Raw genomic sequence first — 21,716 nt, 5'->3', positions numbered from 1 at the left:
AGCTGAAAAGAAGTTCTGGGCTTCATTATATCTTCTGGGATTGACATTGGAGAGGCTGAGCAAAATGCCATTAAGTGCATTTGTAGTTGTACATAGCCTTGAAACTTTTATTTCCCTCTAGGTTATTATAATGTTCTTGACGCATTATAATGTAACAATGAAAGCACTCCTCTGTATAACTAATGTAAGTTAATTAAAATGTTTAAAATGTTAAGAATAAAAAGTAAAAATAAAAAGGAGCTGAAGATGTAGTTCGGTGTTAGAGTGCTTGTTTAACAATGAAAAGAGGGATGAGGAATGGGAGGGAGAAAGAGAAATATGGAGAGAGGGAGGGATAGAGGGGGAAAAAGGAGGGAGGAAGGGAAGAAGGAAAAGAAGGGGAGAGAGGGAAGGAGGAAGGGAGAGGAGGAGGCAGGAAGGCAAGAAAGAAGGCAGGGAGGGTGGGAGGGAGAGAAGGAGGGAGGGGAAGGAAGTCTATTTCAACAAAAATATTTAGCACTACAAAAAATAGTATTAAGTATTAAAAATGAAGACAAAGTGGAGATTTTCAAGAAGCCCCATAATTAAAAATAGTTGAAACATGATGTTAACTCATTTTTCTCCTAATGACACTTGGTTTAAGAATGAGAAAGAAAAACAACTGAACCACTCAAGGTATAAATATTTGTTTATTAGAGTATACAGTCTACAAATATGATTAATAAACATAGTTGTAGAAGAATATTATTTAAATGAGATTGACCAAAAAAATTTTTTATCAATAAATAGATCATGTTCCCTGAAGAGGTATACACAAATAAACATTTGCATAGCTTTCTGAGAGCTTAGTGGGGACACATGAGCGTCCCTGCTAGGCACAGGTAGGTGGATAAGGTTATGCAAAAACTAAACTACAAACTAATCAAGCTACAGGATGAGACTTTTTTCCCCCTGAGCAACATTTATTTTGTCACAGCTTACCACACTTGTGTTTTGAAAGAAAATGAAAATATGCACAGGAAGGTGAAACAAAGGCGTTGTTCTTTCTCCAATGTTCACGCCGCAGGGAGCTGCACCTGTCCAGGCGCTCGCTCCAGGACCCTCCTGATCAACCTGAGAAATTCTGGAAGATGTCGGCCACCTCCACCCAGTCCTGGAAGCAGGCCAGCCCTCGCTCCCGGATCTGCTTCCGCCCTTTGTTGGTGATAACCTCCCCATTTTGTTTCACGATCACAAGCTTGGGGATGGCGGTGATGTTGTATCGCTTCTTCAGTTCACTGCAGGGGAGTAGAGAGAACACCAGAGGCTTAGCACTTCTGCACATGCGCAATGGAGGGCCGTGCGGACCTGGCCTTGGTGTGTGTGGCACACTACCTTACAGCCAGGCCACCAGCGGAGGTGATGGGTTCCTGGTCTATGCCAGTCCTGACCACAGACATGTCTGCAGGGATGTTTCGGTTGTCCATTTGCACTACCCAACATCATGGCCACCAGCCATGTAAGGGGGTGGTAACTTCAAACGTGCCTGAGAAACTGAACTTCTTACCTTAATTAACTGCTATTTTAAACTTTTTTTTGAAGTCCTGAGGATCAAAACCAGTGTCTTGAACATGCTAAGCAGTTACCACTGAACTCTGACCCCCCACCCTACCATTTAAAAACTCACACTGCAGTTCTAAACTCACAAATAAAGCCAGGAATCTTTTGTATATCCTGTCAAGAGAAAACTCATCAAGCTCTGCAAAACGCCAGTGGCTCACATCTAAAATCCTAGCTACTTGGGAGTCTGAGATCTGAATATCACAGTCCAAAGTCAGCCTATTCAGAAGAGTCCTTGAGTCTTACCTGCAAGTAATCAGCAAAAGGCCAGAAGTGGAAGAGTGGCTCAAGTAGTAGAACTCCAGCCTTGAGTGAAAAAGTTAAGTGACAGTGTATGCCCTGAGTTCAAGTCCCAGTCCCAGTATATGGGAAGTACAGAAGAAAGGAAGGAAGGAAGGAAGGAAGGAAGGAAGGAAGGAAGGAAGGAAGGAAGGAAGGAAGGAAGGAAGGAAGGAAGGAAGGAAAAGGAGGAAGGAAGGAAGGAAGGAAGAAAAGGAGGGAGGGAGGGAAGAAGGAAGGAAGGAAGGGAGGGAGGGAGGGAGGGAGGGATGGAGGGAGGGAAGGAGGGGAGGAGGGAGTGGAGGGATGGAGGAAAAGGAAAGGGGAGGAAGGAGGAAGAAAGAATGAGGTAGGAAGGAAGGAAGAAGGAAGGGGAAGGAGAGAAAAGAAAGAAAGAAAGAAAGAAAGAAAGAAAGAAAGAAAGAGAGAGAGAAAGAGAGAGAGAAAGAGAGAAAGAAAGAGAGAAAGAAAGAAAGAAAGAAAGAAAGAAAGAAAGAAAGAAAGAAAGAAAGAAAGGGGGAGGGAGGAAGAAAGCAAGAAAGAAGGAAAAAAGAAAGTAAGAAAAAGAGGAGGAGGAAGCAAGGAAGCAAGAAGGAAGGAAGGAAAGAAAGAAAGGAAGAGAGAAAGAAAGAGGAGAGAGGGAAAAAGAAAGCAAGAAAGGAAGGAGGAAAGAAAGTAGGAAAAAGCGAAGGAGGAGGAGGAAAGGAAGGAAGGAAGGAAGAAACAAAGAAAGAAAAGAAAGAGGAAAGGAAGGAAGAAGTAAGGAAAAGAGCAACCAAGTAAGGAAGGATGACCAAAGGAGGGGAGGAAGGAAAGAGAGAGGGGAAGTAACAAAGGAAGGAAAGAAGGAATAGAGGGAAGGAAGGAAAAAGAAATCAGAGATAGAGGTATAGCTCTGGTGGTAGAGCCCCAGCCTTAAGTGAAAAAAAAAAAAATCAAGCTGGGAATATGGCCTAGTGGCAAGAGTACTTGCCTCACATACGTGAAGCCCTAGGTTCAATTCCTCAGCACCACATATATAGAAAATGGCCAGAAGTGGTGCTAGCCTTGAGCAAAAAGAAGCCAGGGACAGTGCTCAAGCCTTGAGTTCAATGCCCAGAACTGGGAAAGAAAAAAAAAAAAGATTAATTTAAAAAAATCAAATGGGAGTGCTAGGCCCTGAGTTCAAGCCTCAGTACTGGCATAAATAAATGAATAAGCACACAAACAAATAAATATGAATGAGAAGAAAACTCCAGTGTGCATATACTGGTGAAGATTAAAGTTTCATGAGTTCTCAATATATCCAAAATCCAATAAGACTCTCTCGGTAAGAATTCAGTGATGTGTGGTGGATGTGGTTGGCTCTTTCTCCCTGTAACCTGCACCTCTAATGGTCTTGTCACAGTTCCTCAGATTCTTTGAGACAGGCATACCTGCCAGTGCACTGCTGCAGGGCTCCCAGTAATCTTCCTGGAGATTACCTCCCTCAGCCAGCACAGTGGGGCAAATCCTTTCCCTGTTTACTGAGGTGGGTCACAAGGCCTCAAGGTGACTGTAAGCAGATTTCCTCCCTGTACAGCCCTGAGGATTGGGGCCCTGAGGGGAAGAAAAGACTCCCCACAAGGAGCCCCTCCTGTTAGCACACCTTCTCCCTCACATCCCCATCAAGATCTGCTGCTGCTTCCAAGCACCCAGGTCAAAGACAAACTGTCACTCAAACAGGGGAAAGTTTCTCTTTCTCTACTCCACTACGAGAATATACCTAGTTTGCAAAGATATGGGAAGCCATGGCAAAATTAATCGTAGCCTCATTAATAAAGTTCAAGTGATCAATAATTCACAAGATTGCTTCATCCAACCATGGTATAATGAAATTGAAAACCAGCAAGAAATTATTACTGAGAATGAGATTAAAAGTCAAGTAGCTATATGTTGTATGTGAAATAGCCAGGCAAACTATAGGATATTTAAAACCAAATATCCAAGTATAACATATTCATAGGTGCAATGAACCTCAAATTGAAAATATTCTGAAAAAAAATTACACCTGTACTTATATAGAACTTCTTAAAGAAGTATTTTTTAATGATAAAACCAAGAAAACAATAAAGCAACCACAAGAAAGTAGGAAAAATTAAGCAAGCACCAGTGGCTCATACCTGTGAGCTACTTGGGAGGCTAAGATTTTAGGATTATGTGTGGCTAATTCTGAGATGTGCTGTAAGCATAAAAAACACATGTTAGATTTGACAAAATTACCATAAAATGCAACATAAATTTTTATATGGATGACATATGACTACTTTGGCCATATTAAGTTCAATAAATATATTATTAAGGCTAAAAAAAAAGATTTTAGGATTATGGTTTCAAGCCAGCCTAGGTAGGAAAATTGGTAACCCTTATCTCCAATTAACCATAAAAAGGCATAGCTCAGTTGGTAGAGCTCCAATCTTGAATAAAAAAGCCAAGTGAGAGTGCAAACTCTCCTGAGTTCCAGCCCTAGTACCAGCACACACACACACACACACACACACACACATTAAAACAGAATTTTCACCAGGTGCAGGTGCCTCAAGCCTGTGATCCTAGCTACTCAAGAGGCTGAGATCTGAGGATTGCAGTTCAAAGCCAGCCTGAGCATCTCCAATTAACCACTCAAAAACCAGAAGTAGCCTGTGGCTCAAAGTGGTAGAGTGCTAGCCTTGAGCAAAAGAGCTCAGGGACAGGGCTGGGAAGTGCTTGCCTAGCATGCATGAAGCCCTGGGTTCAATTCCTCAGCACCATATAAACAGAGAAAGCCAGAAGTGGCACTGTGGCTCAAAGAGGGAGAGTGCTAGCCTTGAGAAAAAGAAAGTCAGGCCTCAAGTTCAAGTCCCACAACTGGCAAAAAAAAAAAAAAGAGCTCAAGGACAGGTCCTGAGTTTAAGCCCCATGACTGACAGAGAGAGAAAGAACGGGGTGGTAAATAAAGTCTCACAGACTTTCCTACCTGGGCTGGCTTTGAACTTCCATCCTCAGATCTCAACCTCCTGAGTACTTAGGATTATAGGTGTGAGCCGCCCACACCTGGCACACCCATTGTAGTTGTTATGTGACTACTCCTTTGGGGGTTTTTTTTGGGGGGGGGGTCAAACTGCTTATGAATTAATAAGTCATTTAATTCTCACAAGCACCTTGGGGGATAGGCTTAGTTATTCCTTCAGTGGAGACAGGAAGCATAAGGGGACTAAGCAGCTTGTCCAAGTCTCATAGCTAAATCATACCAGAGAATGCAGGGTGTTTGGCTTCCCAAGGAAGGCTTCAGATGCTAAGCCACAAACCCAAGCTTTGCTACCTATGCTCTCACCCACTCTGTCCTGGGCCATCCTCTGCCTTCTTCCACACCTGCTGCTCTTCCCTCCCCTAGGGCAGAAAGTCCTGGAGACTCCAACATGGCAGGCTTTTACAATGGTGAAACTACTTTACACACCTGTATGAAAATGGAACAATGAAACCAGTTGAAATATTTTTGAAGGGAGGACATAAGGGAAAGTGATCAGAGGAGGTGAGGTTGATGGGGTACATCATATGTATGCACGGTAATATCACAATGAACTAATGTATGCCAAAACAAAACAAAGCAATCCCTGCTTTGCCTGCAGGTCAGGGACTGCGGTTCCGATGGGTTGGTGGGTCCTGCTGGCATTAGTGTCTGGAAACATTTGTACTTGTGGCTCAAGTGATACAGTACAAGCTTGAGCAAAAAAGCTAAGGGCCTTAAGTTCAAGTCCCAATCCCAACACAAAAATATAAAAATGAAAATAAAAGGGGCTGGGGATATGGCCTAGTGGCAAGAGTGCCTGCCTCATATACATGAGGCTCTGGGTCGATTCCCCAGCACCACATATACAGAAAATGGCCAGAAGTGGCGCTGTGGCTCAAGTGGCAGAGTGCTAGCCTTGAGCAAAAAAGCCAGGGACAGTGCTCAGGCCCTGAGTCCAAACCCCAGGACTGGCAAAAAAAAATGAAAATAAAAAAAACATTGGGGGGCTGGGGATATGGCCTAGTGGCAAGAGTGCCTGCTTCATATACATGAGGCCCTGGGTTCGATTCCCTAGCACCACCTATACAGAAAATGGCCGGAAGTGGTGCTGTGGCTCAAGTGGCAGAGTGCTAGCCTTGAGCAAAAAGAAGCCAGGGACAGTGCTCAGGCCCTGAGTCCAAGCCCCAGGACTGGCAAAAAAAAAACATTGGGTGGGAGGGCCCTGCCTCCCATTCCAAATAGGCCAAATACTCAATCAACATACCTCCTGGCCACTCTAATTCACATAGAAATGACTAACCAACAAGCTCAGAACCAGAATACAGAACATTTGCTGTGTGCTGAAAAAGCAGAATGTATGGGGACGGTCCCACTGAAGCCATTCTGTCACCATGAAGAGAGACTAGACTTACCAGGCAAATTTCCCTGTAGCCTAGCATCAAGCAGAAACTCCATCCTCAGTGGCCTCTGGCCTCCCTTAAGAGTTAGCTCCTGGCTGCTGCTGTTTTATTTAAGCTAGCCCAGATCATCTATTGTTTAAGCTCTTTGAGTTACTATACTTGAGTTACTATACTATACTTGGTTTATTTTATCTTATTTTAGTTTTATCTTATCATTTTACTTTATTTCTGGTGGTACTGGGGCTTGAACTCAGGCTCTCACTCTCTTGTTTGGCTTTTTCCCTCAAAGGTGATGCTTTACCCCTTGAGCCCCACCTCCACTTCTGGCTATTTTTGCCAGTTAAATTGGAGATAAGATTCAGAGGGATTTTTCTGTGCAGGCTGGCTTCAAGCCTCAATCCTTGATCTCATTCACCTGAGTGGCTAGGTTTATAGGCACGAGCCACCAGCACTCGGCTATGTCACTATTCTCTTAATCACTTGCCACACTAAATTGAATTCTGACAGGAGGAAGGGAGGCAAGCTGGGATTAAAGGAACCTAAGAGAGTTGAGTTTGTCCTTTACTTGCTCCCCCTTAACTTTATAAGTGTCCAATACTGGCCCCCAAGTTCTCACCCTGACAGCCTCTGGCCTAGAGACAAATACAACCTTGCAACTGAAAGGCAGAGGCCCCAGCCACCTTTCCCTGGTGTCCTATCCACCCCGGTAGATATTGAGTGATGTCCACAGAAAACAGAAATGCTAACCCCTCTGTACATCACCTTGACAATAAAATTAAGTTTAAAAACAAAGAAAATAGAAATGCTTTGGAGGAGGAAGTCATCATCACCATAACTCATCATCATAACCAGTTATGAAAAATCCCAGAGTCCTGTTCATCCTTATCCTGGGTACTGTTGCAATGTCTGTCTCTCCCATCACCTAACCCAGTCATAACCTTATCTTTCACACAAGGGTATTGCCTTACCCAAGAGCAACTTCTAACTCCAGTTTCTCCCCAGTGGGCTGCAGACTGTTCATTTGTTCCAGCCACCCATCAAACATACACACACATATATACCCCATGGAACCAAATACTAAACTCTGGCTTGGTCCTTTGGACAACAGGAATCAAGGAGCCCCTGGAGAGTTAGCACGAGGCAGTGTGGGACCAGAAGTGCCTTTGTTTCTTGTTTTTGTTTTTTTGGTGCTGGTCCTGGGACTTGAACTCAGGGCCTGGCAGAAAAAAATGGCCACCAGGGCAGGAGAACCAGAATTTGTATAGACCAGAGTGCTCCACGTTGCTAGGAGCCCTTTTCTGGATGCAATCAACCCCATGATCACTGCATGTATATTTTAAGCTCCAAAAATAAAACAACTTGCATACCATCCCAGTGGGGATTCCTAGAGCAAGGCTCTCCTAGGGCCTCAGTTCTTTGCCTAGTTAACCACACTCTCTCTCACCTTCAAAAAAAAAAGTGTCCTTTCAAAAAGCTGCATATAGCTGGGCACCAGTGGCTCACACCTGTAATCCTAGCTACTCAGGATGTTGAGATGTGAGGAGCGCAGTTCAAAGCCAGACCAGGTGGGTAAAGTCCATGAGACTCTTATGTCCAATTAACCACCAAAAAACCGGAAGTGGAGCTGTGGATCAAGTGGTAGAGTGCTAGCCTTGAGCCAAAAAAGCTTAAGGACAGTGCCCAGGCCATGAGATCTGAGTTCAAGACACAGGACAGGCACACATGCACACACACACACACACACACGAGAGAGAGAGAGAGAACTGAATATAAACCTGAGTGTCATGCAAATCATTTGACCTGATTCTCTCATGGATCCTTAGCAAAGTTAATCAGCTGTCATTTACACTTAGTAAGGTTTTTATCCTGCTCTAACAGAGGTCTCACAGATCCCCACGGCTGAGCATCTTTATCTTGGGCTGTGTGCCTAGCTCACCCAAAAGCCTGTGTGTAAGAGAATAATCTGATTCCTTCCAGTTAATTATGCATCTATGAAGTCCCAACGTTAGCTTCCCAATCTCCCTTTTCTAAAAGATGGGATTAACCCCCAGGAGTGAATACACTCAAGAGGCCGGGAAATTCGCATCTGCACATGGAGGGAGGAAGAGGGGAGGAGCAAGGACAATCTACTTTATGACGTGATTTTGGCCTCAGCCATGGCCCTTACATGGCAGGGCCCCATCGCTAACCTGATCAGCCTTACTCCTCCTACCTATCTCCCCACCACCTTGCTCTCACCGGCACTAAAGTCAAGTTTACTCTCAAATTCAGACACTCAGTACAGAGCTGAGGTTCTACAACAGCAGCAGGACCAAGATCCTTTCCCTAAGATTACCAGACCTAACAGTTGCCTCCACCTAAGCTCCCCCTACATTTACAATAACGAAACTTACATTCCCTAATTTCACAGTTTATAATAACGCTCTGAAATGTACTCCCGAAGACCTGGCCTCTCCCCGCCTCCCGGCACAGCCCAAGCACTGCCTGAGGGGCACTGCTCACGGTTCCCACCCCGCCCGGTCACCACCCCGGCTTCCCGACCTCGGGGTCTCCCCCTCCGCCTTCTTCCGCACACTGAACGCAGGAGGGCGCGGTGATCAACGCACCCCAGCCCAGGGCCCCAGAGAAAGGCAAGTCCCGGGAACCCCAGACTCTGCGGGGTTCAGAAAGGCGGGCGGTACCCAAGCTCAACAAGTTCAGGGAGGCTGACGTGCGTGGTTTGCCAGTTTGCGAGTTTGGAACCGATTGCACAGAATCTGCCCGAACCAGGACCTGCACCGGAGGGAGGGCGGGAGGAAGTCCGACATGGAAATGTGAACGAGCACCGGGATGCAGGGGAGGAGGCCTGGGAGGACCTAGGGAGGGGAACCCCTGCTCCCCCGGGCCCCCTACTCACTGCCGGTAAGGGTCGTGGAAGGGCAGCGCCAGCCAGTCCCCGTGCAGCTCGCGCATGAACTCCAGCATCTCGTGCGCGCTGCCGTCTGCCGACACGAAGACCACCTCGAAGGGCGCGGGCCGCCGCGCCTCGCCCACCAGCGCCGCGTAGAACTCGCCGAGCAGCGGCGTGAAGTCGCGGCTGGGCGCGCAGCGGCCCGCCGCGAAGTACAGAGCCACCACCTTGTTCTGCAGCGCCGACTCCGCCTCCACCGCCTTGCCCTCGCGGGTCAGCAGGTGCCGCCCGCCCAGTAAGTCCACCATGGTGCGCGCGGGCGGGCGGCCACTGACAGAAGGATGAGCTTTGCCGGCACCGGGCACCAGCCGGGAAATACCCTGCAGGCGGACGGTCACCGACCCGCGGACGCAGTGAGCGGCCCCAATGCGCCGCGCTGCCCGGTGCCAGCAGCGCCCGGGGCAGGAGCCCCGCCCTCGCCACGCCCCTGTCCCTGGAGGAGGGACAATCACACACACCCCAGTCCCGGAGGCCAAGGCGCAGCACCTGCCACCACCACAGGCCCTCCAGTCCCTGCGCGCCGGGCTCCTCGGCTCCCTGCCCGCCCTCCCATTCTTCCCGCTCTCGGACTGCACCCCAGCCTACACCCTGCTACCCATTGGCCCCCGCGCTCCCTTCTACCTCTCACTTCAACAGTTCGAAGGTCCGAATCCTCTCCACCGCGACCTGCCCCGCCCAGCAAAACAGCCAGCCAAGTCCTCGTCCCGCTTCACGGCCTGGAAACTCCCCTTCCCTCTGCCTTCCTAAAGGAAAAGAGGGAGGGTGGAGGTGACTCTGATAGCAAAGGGTTATTAGGCGGCTGGGAATTTGGCTTAGTAGTAAGAGTGCTTGTCTAGCATGCATGAAGCCCTGGGTTCGATTCCTCAGTGCCACATAAACAGAAAAGTGCAGAAGTGGCGCTGTGGCTCAAGTGCTAGAGCACTAGCCTTGAGCACAAATGAGGCTTAGGGACAGCGCCCAGGCCTTGAGTTTAAGCCCCACCGCGGACCAAAAAAGGAGGGGGGAGGGCTGGGAATATGACCTAGTGGTAGAGTGCTCCCCTCAAAAAAAAAAGGTGGGTGCAGATTATTAGGCCAGGTGAGGACGCACCATAGAGAAATCTAGACTTTGTTTTTTGCTGGTGTGTATCCCCACAACCCTCATCCTGTCGTGAAAGAATCTTGGAGATCAAGAATATTATTAATGTACCAGGTGCTGGATAAATACTAGGGTCTCCACTGTGAGCAAAAGTTTCAGCTCCCTGCCTAGCTGGAGGGGAGGCAAACTAATTGTTTAAGAGAATTGTTTAAGTGCAATGTTTCTACCATTCAGAATTAGGATGTGTGTGTGGGGGGGGGGGGGACTTGTGATTAACAAAACATTAAAAAACTGTAAAGGAAGCTGGGCACCAGTGACTCATGCCTGTAATCCTAGCTATTCAGGAGGCTAAGATCTAACGATTGTGGTCTAAGCAAGATTCAAGCCTAGAAAATAAAATAAAAAGATTCAAGCCTAGGCAGGAAAATCCATGAGACTCTTATCTCCAATTAACCAGCAGAAAGGTAGACGTGGAGCTGTGGCTCAGGTGATAGAGCACCATCCTTGAACAAAAAGTGCCCAAGCCCAGAGTTCAAGCTCACTTGAATGTAATAGCTCACTTGTGCTTGTGTGTACTGTTGCACACACACGTACACACACACACACACACAAATGGAGAAAAAATGAGAATATGTGACCCAAAATAGAATGCTTTGGTATGTTGGTTATTTTGAGTGGGAAAAGAGCAAAGTGGAATTTTCTCTGCCCTTGTTCTCATAGCTGCCTAACAGATGCTCCAAAAGAAAGTGGATTGTCATGAATCTCTTTGGTACTCTTTAGCCAGGGAATATGAGCTAATTACCAGCCAGGCAAGAGGAAGTTGACACCATTTGCTGACACTCCTTGTCATAACCTCGCACTACTTTCATCTGTTCCTCTAATTGCCCTATTCATCTTCAGTAAGTGGACTGCATTACCTCCCACCCCCCAGCCCCCCACTTTAATATAAGCTCTCAAACCTCATTGCTTCTTTTTTCCCTGGGATGCATTCATACAAGTGGTATTAAGTTAATTAATGTGTATGCCCTTTCTTCTGCAAATTTGCCAAGTGTTGGTTAATTGAATGGACCCACTGTAGAAGCTGGGAGAATTTGGGGGAGGTGTCTTCTCTACACCAGGCTCCATCCACCTGGATTCTGGAAGCCTTCTGCTCCCCTCCCTCAGAGCCCAGCCCTGCATCCTGTCTGAACTTCCAGTAGCGAGAGAGACTACAAAGCAAAGCAGATATTTCTACATGCTCAGATGAGAAAAAAGACAAGCCACAGGGAGGAGTGAAACGTCAAATGCAGTGGTCAGAGAAATCCTGGAAGGTGAGATTTGAGCTTCTGTGGCTCTGGCTCCCTCCTGTCTGACCACTAATTGAAACGGAAATAGGCAAAGATTGTTCATTGCTGGCTCAACCGGTCAGGTGGGTTGTGCAAATGCACTTAGATTGGGAAAGCTAAACAGAGACTGGAGGATGATTGATTGGTGCAGTTATGAGAGCAGGCAGCCAGAACGTAGGACTATTGTCCTCTTAGAAAACCAGGAAATGCATACGGAATGGGAAGGGTGGGGAGAATTGAGAAGCACTGTGAGCCATTTAAATCTTATGTGTGGAGTCTGACTTTAGTTTAAATTTGGGAATATGAAGGAGGCAGGGAAAGAGAGATGAACAATAGTGGGAGAGCATGTTTGGACAAGAGGAAGAATTTCCAAAGTTCAATAGCATGCTAGGAGTACTGTAGCAATTAGAGCTGACAACCACTATCTGGGTACAGTGGAGGAAGTTCTGAATGTTCCCATCACAGATGGACATGTTCATTACTCTGACCTGATCATTAGGCATTGTACACATATATTGAAATATCACAAGGTATCCTTTACATTTGCAAAACTGCTGTGTCAAAAGCAATGTGTGTGTGTGTGTGTGTGTGTGTTTGGTACTAAGGCTTGAACTCAAGGCCTGCACTGTCTCCTAGTTTTTTTCACTCAACACTGATGCTCTACCACTTGAGCCACAGCTCCACTTCTGGCCTTTGGTGATTACTGTAAGAAATGAGAGGTAAGTGATAGACATGGGCTCAAGGCTTTATTAGGGGACAGACACACTTGCCAGGCTGCTCTGTGCAGGAATGGAGGCAGCAGCAGTAGACAGATGTGGGTGGAATTTAAACAAAATTTTAGGGGGCAGTCATGTGGGTCACATGGGTCACATTATGTGGACTATGGGAATGGTGGGGAGGAGTCAGTTCTGAGAAGGAGGTGTCATGTGGGCTACAAGAACTGAGGGGAGAGTCACTTTCCAAGAAGAAGCGTAACAAGACTGTAGCACCTGGGGCGGGAATTCGTATGTCACACCAAGAAAACAGCATTAGGGAAATAGAAACTTAACAGATTTTGTAAACAGGTTAGGGACACTGGGCAGGGACTTAATCATCAAGCTGACTCTGAGACCTTAAAGTTAGTTGAAGGTAAGACTCTCACAGGCTTTACTACCTGGGCTGGCTTTGAACTGCAGTCCTCAGATCTCAGCCTCCTGAGTAGCTAAGATGATAGGACCTAGCTATAAGAAATATTTTTAAATTCATAAATATGAATAATGAAACACCACAGATAGACTCAAAGTATCATTCAGATTGTATTTTGATATACTCTGCTATTTTGTTGGGGTTTCTCTCTCTCTCTCTCTCTCTCTCTCTCTCTCTCTCTCTCTCTCGTTTTGCACTGGAGATTGAACCCAGCATTTCATACATGCTAGACAAGCACTCCATCTATCCCTCAGCTACATGTGAGTGCTGGCTTTTAATCTTTGACCAAAATAATAAACCAGTGTAGAAGGTTCCACATCACTTTGATAAATACTGTTTTGTTTTGTTTCTCCTGTGCCATGGGAGAAGAGAATGAGTGCCCACTCCTGGGATGAGAGAAGAAGTCTTTCCAGGAAACAACTGTTCTTTCTCCCCTGCCTCCAGCCCAGACTGCTTCTTTCGCTAGGTGTGACACTGTGTATGTACTCAGCCAAGAAGTGCCCCCGTCACAGTATAAGTAGAGCATCCCTCACTCAGTTCTGCTCCTTAGACTAGGAACACGAACCTGCAGAGTTTCTACCAGAAATTCAGAAACAGTGTATTAATGTATAACTTACTTACAAGTACACAAACTGAGTAATAAAAAAGATGATGTCACCAGGTGCAAGTGGCTCACATCCTAGCTACTCAGAAGGCTGAATTCTGGAGACTTAACCCAGGCAGAAAAGTCCCAAAGACTTCATCTCCAAAATAGCCAGTAAAAAGCTAGGCTGGAGGTATGGCTCAAGTGGGAAAGCTCCCGCTGAGCAAGCAAGCCTAGCAAGCCAAGTAAACTGGAGGCCAGAGTGCAAACTCTAGTACTGTAGCCAATCCATGAGTTCAAGTCAGAAAAAGATATACTGCACTTAATCCTTAATTTCCCAGACAGTGCATCAAATGTTTGTTAAACAATCCTGCTAACAATCTTGGTTAGGCAGCTTTCTGACGGTGACGACCTCCTCCCGAGAACAGCCTCTCGCAAAGGACTTCTCCATCCCTCTCCTGAAGAGAAGAGGAACCACAAGAAGAAGCACCTGGTGCAGAGCCCCAACTCCTACTTCATGGATGTGAAATGCCCAGGATGCTATAAAATCACTACGGTCTTTAGCCATGCACAGACAGTAGTTTTGTGTGTTGGTTGCTCCACTGTCCTCTGCCAGCCTACAGGAGGGAAAGCAAGGCTTACAGAAGGATGTTCCTTCAGAAGGAAGCAGCACTAAAAGCACCGAGAACCAAGATGAGTGGGAAACCATCCCAATAAACACATTTTGGATATATCATGTTCATTGTTTTGTTTAACTGCTAGGAACTTCCTGCCTCAAATATTCAGGGGCAACCAGAAGACAGAATGCTAGTCTTTTGAGTTTGCGAAATAAAATGAAGGCAGTTTCCAAGTCAAAGTCCACGGTGCAGATATAAAGACTCCTTACGTAGAAAGATGAAAGCTGTTGTTGCCAACACCACAAAGAGGGTAAAGAGGAGGATCTGGTAAGAACCAATGAACCACTTGAAGACACCTGAATTTTCACACTGATCTACACATTGGACATAACAGAAAGTAGTTATCCTATAACACAAAGCAGATGTTGCATTTGAGAAGATGTTTGTAAGAGTAAACTGAGTGCCAGGCTCATGTCTATAATTTTCAGGAAGCTGAGATGAGAAGTTCTTGGTTCGAAGCCAGCCTGGCCGGAGAGTCCATGAGATTGCCACTTAATCACCAATGTTAAGCTGTGGCTTAAGTGGTGGAGCCACGAGCCTTGCAGAAAATGCTAAGGGACAGTGCCAATACCTTGAGTTAAAGCCCACCAAAATAACACCAACCCAGAAACTTAATATGACATAATTTGTAGCTTATTCATAACACTGACTTAAAAATTTCCCATTAAAGCTTTATGGAGTACAAAAAAAAAATCTTGGTTAGGCAGAACAATAGTCATGGTTTTTTTTTTTTTGCCAGTCCTGAGGCTTGAACTCTGGACATTGACCCTGAGCTTTTGTGCTGAAGGCTGGTACTCTACCACTTGAACCACAGCTCCACTTACAGCTTTTGTGTGGTTAATTGTAGATAAGAGTCTTATGAACTTTCCTTCCTGGGCTGGCTTCAAATAGAGATCCTCAGATCTCGGCCTCCTGAGTAACTAGGATTACAGGCCTGAGCCAACAGTACCCTATGGTCATTAACTCTTATAGTAATCAATTCTTTTGATATGGTTTCAATGCTCTCCACAGGTTACCAGATGTCCCCATAAACCTAAAGATGATCAGTTAGGAGTTCCTATGACTGGTGTTCTTTGATAATTTCCTTTATTATTCTTTTCAGATGAGGCTGACTTGGTTATTTGGGCAGTGAGACAAAAATACAAATAGTGAAAAACAGACCTTCTCCAGCTGGAAATGTGCTAACCTATCAAAAGGCTTCTCAATCACTTAAAAATAGCATTTGTTGGGCTGGGGATATAGCCTAGCGGCAAGAGTGCCTGCCTCGGATACACGAGGCCCTAGGTTCGATTCCCCAGCACCACATATACAGAAAACGGCCAGAAGCGGCGCTGTGGCTCAAGTGGCAGAGTGCTAGCCTTGAGCGGGAAGAAGCCAGGGACAGTGCTCAGGCCCTGAGTCCAAGGCCCACGACTGGCAAAAAAAAAAAAAAAAAAAAAAAATAGCATTTGTTGCTGGCTGCTTGTGACTCATTCCCATAATCCTAGCTACTCAGGAAGTTGAGATTCGAAGACCATGGTTCAAAACTAGCCTAAGCAGAAAAGCTCATGAGACTATTATCTCCAATTAACTAGCAAAAAGCCAGAAATGCATGTGCATGCGCGCATGCACACACACAATTTGTGATTTATGCCCTACTCTTTCATCAACCCCCCCCACACACACATATTTTGTTGTTTTTGCAGTACTGGAGTTTGAAATCAGAGCATCACAGTTGCTAAGCAATTGCTCTACCATAGAGACATGTCCCTAGCCCTTTTTGCTCCAGTTATTTTTGAGAGGTGGGGGGGTTTTACTCTTTGCCTCAATCCTCCCTCCTATTTATGCTTCCTGCCATAGCTAGGATGACAGACATGAGTCAACACACCCAGATTTTTCTGTTGAGATGAGTTCTCTCACTTTTTTTTTTTTTTTTTGGCCAGTCCTGGGCCTTGGACTCAGTCAGGGCCTGAGCACTGTCCCGGGCTTCTTTTTGCTCAAGGCTAGCACTCTGCCACTTGAGCCACAGCGCCACTTCTGGCCACTTTCTGTATATGTGGTGCTGGGGACTTGAACCCAGGGCTTCATGTATAAGAGGCAAGCACTCTTGCCACTAGGCCATATCCCCAGCCTCTCTCATGTTTTTATACCCAAGCTGGCCTGGAACTTCAATCCTCCCAATCTCAGCTCCTTATGTTGCTTGAATGACAGACACACACTACCTCATCAGCTATTGGTTGAGATGGAGTACACACACACACACACACACACACACACACACACACACAGCCAGTGTTTTATACCTGTAACCTAGCTACTCCAGAGGCAGAAATCTGGAGTCTCGAGCTGGGAATATGGCCTAGTGGTAAGAGTGCTTGCCCCTTATACATGAAGCCCTGGGTTCGATTCCTCAGCACCACATATATAGAAAAAGCCAGAAGAAGCGCTGTGGCTCAAGTGGTAGAGTGCCAGCCTTGAGCAAAAAGAAGCCAAGGAGAATGCTCAGTCCCTGAGTTCAAGCCTCAAGACTGGCAAAAAGAAAAGTCTGGAGGCTCAAAGTTGGAGGCCAGCCATGGAAAAAGCTCTCCAGGTGCCTCAACTCAACAGAAAAATGGTGGCATATGTCTGTCATCCCAGCTACAGTAGAAAAAGTATATAGAAAAATTGTGGTCCTGGCTAGTCAGGGCAAAAAATAAGACTGTCTCAAAAATAATCAGAGCAAAGATGGCTGGAAGCATGGCTCAAGTGGTAGAGTGCCCTCTTAAATAAGTTCATAGCCCTGAATTAAAACACTAGTGCCACCAGAGGCTGACAGAGAAGTGATCAATACCCCTCCAGGGCCATGTTAATTGTGTGCAAAGCCCAGGGCCTTACAGCCTGGGTGAAATCATGGGCTTCACATTAGGCCAAACTTGGAGGCTCTAAGGAACACATTTGGATAATAATAAAACCATAAAATACCGGGCTGAAACATCTTTCCATCAACAGGAACACAGAAAAAATAAACCAGAAAGAAAGTCTCACTTCTAATGGACAGGATCAAAGACAAAGGCAAGTGATTTTTGTTCTGAGTGTCTTTTCTGCCCGAGATCTCAGGCACACCTCAGGACATGTGCTGGTGTTGACATTACAGTTGATCCTGGTGGATGTGTATATCTCCTCATGTCTTTGTTGGTCCCTTTGTAATGTGTATGTGTGTATGTGTGTGCACACACGTGCACATGCTGGGGCTTTAACTCATTTCCTGGGTACTGTCTCTGAGCTTCATTGCTCCAGGACTAGCCACAGCTCCAATCCTGGCTTTTGGTGGTTAATGGAAGATGAATATCAAGGACTTTCCTGTCCAGTCTGGCTTCAAACCATGACCTCAGATCTCAGCCTTCTGAGTAGTTAGGATTACAAGTATGAGCCACCAGTGTCCAGCAATTTATTTTTTTATTAATGAGTACTCCTGTCTTTCTTTGAATCCTTACTTGAAAATAAAAATGGGATTCAGGGGGCTGGGGATATGGCCTAGTGGCAAGAGTGCCTGCCTCATATACATGAGGCCCTGGGCTTGATTCCCCAGCACCACATATACAGAAAATGGCCAGAAGTGGTGCTGTGGCTCAGGTGGCAGAGTGCTAGCCTTGAGCAAAAAGAAGCCAGGGACAGTGCTCGGGCCCGGAGTCCAAGCACCAGGACTGGCAAAAAAAAAAAAAAAAAAAAATGGGATTCAGAAAACATATGAGATCAATAGATAGCTTAATGAGTTGCCTGTAAAAGAAACATCATGTACCACTTCTTCAGATGAGAAAACATTTTATTTTAGTTTTGAGGCTCATGTAATCCCCCCCCCACACACACACCTCCCTCCCTCCCCAGAAAGGCCACCTCTCCAAGCCATTTCTTCCACCCCTCACATGTCTTTCCTGGGATGTCACCCAGGGCACAACAGAGATTCACCTCTATAGGTTCTTTCCCTCTCCTCCTTTGTTTTGCAACTTACCCTGTTTAAGGATTCCCCTTTGGGCCCAAATGGCCAATTTCTGGTCTGAGCTGATGCCTATCCTATGTCTTCCTGGAAAGAGTCACTTGTAATGGGCTCAGTCCAGGATAGTGACTCTTATCCTTGAGCCCCAGGACAAGAATTGTCCATGCAGTGTGTCCCTCTGGTGTTACTTTCTGAGGCTGGGCCCTTGAGGATGGATGGGACAGGGCCTCTTGTCCTTCTTTACACAGACCATTCTGAGTAGGGAGGATGTACCTATTGGTCCAGGTGGGATTTTGTGATGTCAGGGCTCAGCAGAGCCACACAGGAAGAATAATCATGTATCTATGTGTGTGTGGGGGGGGGGGTGCAGGGGAGGGGAGTGGGGGGCAGAAGGTCTGATGAGATGGAAGAGTAACAGTACTTCTGGAGAGTGGGGTGGCCTAAGACCCTCCAGGAAAAAAAAAATGAATATTTTTAAAGCAATGGCAAGGAAGAAAGGAAGGAGGGAGGGAGAGAGGGAGGAAGGCTAGTTTTGCTCTTCCTGGGGAAAGCCAGCTTCCTGATGAGGAAATGAGGGATTCTGTCAGCTTCAAGCTCCTACCTGGTCTGGGCTCTGTGACTCCTCCCAGATCCTCCTGTGTTCCAGTTAGGAGACCCTCAGTTTCTCCTAAGCCTGCAGCCAACAATTCTGGAAGGCTCACTGGCACTTCTAAATCCACAAGACACTGCCCCTTATATTGTGGTGTCAGTACACAAACAGCTTTGTCTCCTAATTGTGGCTATGGTAAGATGTTTGGCTGTAATGAAAGGGACACTGCCCACTTGCTCATGTGCCTCTCTCTGCAAGGACAACCTCACCACCAGAGTTGCTGTGGATTCTTACTCAAGACACCAGTTGCAGGTGGACACGCCCATTGCCATCACAACACCACTCCACTGACATCTGCACCATATTTACACACTTGCAGATTTCAAAGCAGACTCCAAGCATGGGCCCTGAGGCCTCTTGAGAGTAACTATGAGCTGCAATCTTCCCTAATTAGCAGCCTGAGAGGTGACTATGAAAAACAGGAATGTTGGGGCTGGGGATATAGCCTAGTGGCAAGAGTGCCTGCCTCGGATACACGAGGCCCTAGGTTCGATTCCCCAGCACCACATATACAGAAAAACGGCCAGAAGTGGCGCTGTGGCTCAAGTGGCAGAGTGCTAGCCTTGAGCGGGAAGAAGCCAGGGACAGTGCTCAGGCCCTGAGTCCAAGGCCCAGGACTGGCCAAAAAAAAAAAAAAAAAGAAAAACAGGAATGCACACTGTGGTGATGGGGAATGTCCTAAACTATCTTACCTCTTTCTTTCTCTACATATCAAAAATCACTGCAGAGGGGCTGGGAATATGGCCTAGTGGCAAGAGTGCTTGCCTCCTACACATAAAGCTCTCGGTTCGATTCCCCAGCACCATATATATGGAAAACGGCCAGAAGGGGCGCTGTGGCTCAGGTGGCAGAGTGCTAGCCTTGAGCAAAAAAAAAAAGCCAGGGACAGTGCACAGGCCCTGAGTCCAAAGCCCAGGATTGGCAAAAAAAAAAAAAAAATCACTGCAGAAAGTTTCTCCTCTTTTCACAGGGTCCCTACTTCCCTTTTTCCTCCAGCCTCCCCAACCTCATTCTAGTACAAATGAGTGAATTGTCTGGGTTTGGGAAAATAAACACGTTGTCTGTAGGTGAGTCTCTAAAGGGAAAATGGTTTCCCCAGGTGAGATTAAAAGCAAGGAAACACTAGGCACAGTGGCTCACACCTGTAATCCTAGCTACTCAGGAGGCTGAGATCAAAGGATTGCAATTAAAAGGCAACCTAGGCAGGAAAGTCTGGGGGACACGAGCAGGGCCCCGAGGAACAAGGGGATGAAGGAGAGGTGGCTGATGGCACAACTGTTTATTCCAGCAAAATCCTTAGCTATTATACAATTTCTATGTTTGTCAAATGCTTGCAAATATTGTTCTAGGACCCACAGTACCAGTAAGTGCAGACGCCATACATCCTTCCTCATTCTATTTCAATCAGTCTTTGTCCACCATACTCCCTACAGTAAAGGACATAAGCCCCCAGGCTCAGAAGCTAAAAGGAACACTTCCTCAAATCAAGAAAGGGCAAGTACTTGCAGCCCTTTAATCAATGGCTATGGAGCCTTTGCTGTCACCTAGCCAGATCCTGGCACCTCAAGATCTGCAACACTTATCTCCAACTAAACACCAAAAAAAAACTATTAGTGGAGCTATGGCTCAAGTGGTAGAGAGCCAACCTGGAGTGAACAGTGCACTAGGACCCGAGTTCAATCCCCAGTACCAGCCCACATGCACAAAGAGCATAGCGACATAAGCATTGCTGTGGATGCGCCACGCTGATAGGGGTTCTCTTCATTCCATGGATGCGTCTCTTTGTGTTTTGTTTTGCAGCACTGGGGATGGAAGCACTCTACCACTGAGCTCCATCCACAGCCCTGATCCTGAGTACACAAAGGTAGATGGACAAAATGGCATCTGGCTTGGTGCACCCCTAGAGGTGAGGGGAGCAGCCAAGACGTTGGCCCGCAGTCAGGAGCAGAAACTAGAGCCCATCACCCCACGGCCTGGCAGCAGAGTGTATGTATGGAGGTGTGGAGCCCTAGCCAGGCTCCCTGGAGAAGTCACCCTGTGAATACTGCTGGAAGTGGGTGGGGCGGTAGGTCCCCACATGAGCTGTCCAATAGCCTCAAAGACCTCACTTTTAGGGGTCTAAAGGGTTGTGGCAGGAAGAGGCGTTCCCAGTTTGGGGATACCAGTTCCTACCTTGCCCTATTTCCTGAGATACCCACCCCCCAGGACAGTGATTGGAGTACAACTGAATACTACGACAAGGGATGTTGCCAGAAACTAGACATTCTTGGAGCTTCCGTGACCTAATGCCCTTAACTCCATCTTAAGATCCAAGCAAAGGATAGCTAACTTGCCCCACTAGATGTTGTTTGCCTGCCACATCTCAATTAAGATGAGCCCTTTAGGTCAGGAGCTAATGGCTCACACCTGTGATTCTAACTACTCAAGATTGAAATCTGAGGACTCAGGTTCAAAGCCAGCCCAGGCAAGAGAGTTTGTGAGATCCTTATCTTGAATTAACCAGCAAAACATTAGAAGTGGAACTGTGGCTCAACTGGTGGAGTACCAGCCTTGAGTTTGAAAAAGCCAAGAGAAAACATGAGGTCCTGAGTTCAAGCCTCAATATTGGGAGAGGGAGGGAGAGGGGAAAAGGAAGAGGAATGAGTGGAAGGACAAGGGAGGGGAAATGGAGAGGAGAGACAGCATGAAAGAAAGGAAGAAGGGGAGGAACGGGGGAGGAGGGGGGCATGAGGGACAAGGTAACAAACAGTACAAGAAATGTATCCAATGCCTAACGTATGAAACTGTAACCTCTCTGTACATCAGTTTGATAATAAAAATTTGAATACAAAAAAAAGAAGGGGAGGAACCCTTTGGATATATATATAGATATACATATATATGTGTATATATATATACACACACACCTATACACCTATTCACACACACATATACATATATGTATAGAGCTTGAAAACTGAGCCTGGGTGATGTCCCTGAACTCTTCAGCTCAAGGCTAGTGCTCTACCACTTGAGCCAGTGTCACTTCCAGTTTTCTGGTGGGTAATTGGAGAT

The 21,716-nt window shown here is 46.4% G+C and overlaps 2 protein-coding genes across 2 annotated transcripts; one reads left to right on the top strand and one right to left on the bottom strand.

Annotated features, from left to right (window-relative positions):
- Positions 1–750: 750 nt before the first annotated feature.
- Nxnl2 (nucleoredoxin like 2) lies at positions 751–9,462 on the bottom strand. Its single transcript, XM_048351952.1, has 2 exons — positions 9,161–9,462; positions 751–1,256 (listed from the first exon to the last, which is right to left on the bottom strand). Exons 1-2 carry the CDS (start codon positions 9,460–9,462, stop codon positions 1,088–1,090), a joined length of 471 nt encoding a protein of 156 aa, XP_048207909.1. The 3' UTR covers positions 751–1,087.
- Positions 9,463–11,750: 2,288 nt separating this feature from the next.
- Positions 11,751–14,115, top strand: LOC125352508 (40S ribosomal protein S27-like). Its single transcript, XM_048347653.1, has 2 exons — positions 11,751–11,842; positions 13,775–14,115. The coding sequence occupies exons 1-2, from the start codon at positions 11,751–11,753 to the stop codon at positions 14,058–14,060; spliced, it is 378 nt and encodes a 125-aa protein (XP_048203610.1). The 3' UTR covers positions 14,061–14,115.
- Positions 14,116–21,716: the final 7,601 nt, after the last annotated feature.

This window comes from Perognathus longimembris, chromosome 1 (genome assembly GCF_023159225.1).
Source record: "Perognathus longimembris pacificus isolate PPM17 chromosome 1, ASM2315922v1, whole genome shotgun sequence".
NCBI classification, from domain to species: Eukaryota; Metazoa; Chordata; class Mammalia; order Rodentia; family Heteromyidae; genus Perognathus; species Perognathus longimembris.
Note: the sequence above shows the minus strand (reverse complement) of the source record. Positions and strands in the feature narration are given on the sequence as shown.

Coding starts and splice junctions, on each gene's coding strand:
- Nxnl2 (XM_048351952.1), bottom strand. CDS start 9,462: ATGGTGGACTTACTGGGCGGGCGGCACCTGCTGACCCGCGAGGGCAAG. Junction 1,257..9,160: donor TTCCACGACCCTTACCGGCA/GTGAGTAGGGGG, acceptor ACTCCCCTGCAG/TGAACTGAAGAAGCGATACA.
- LOC125352508 (XM_048347653.1), top strand. CDS start 11,751: ATGATTGATTGGTGCAGTTATGAGAGCAGGCAGCCAGAACGTAGGACT. Junction 11,843..13,774: donor ATGCATACGGAATGGGAAGG/GTGGGGAGAATT, acceptor AATCTTGGTTAG/GCAGCTTTCTGACGGTGACG.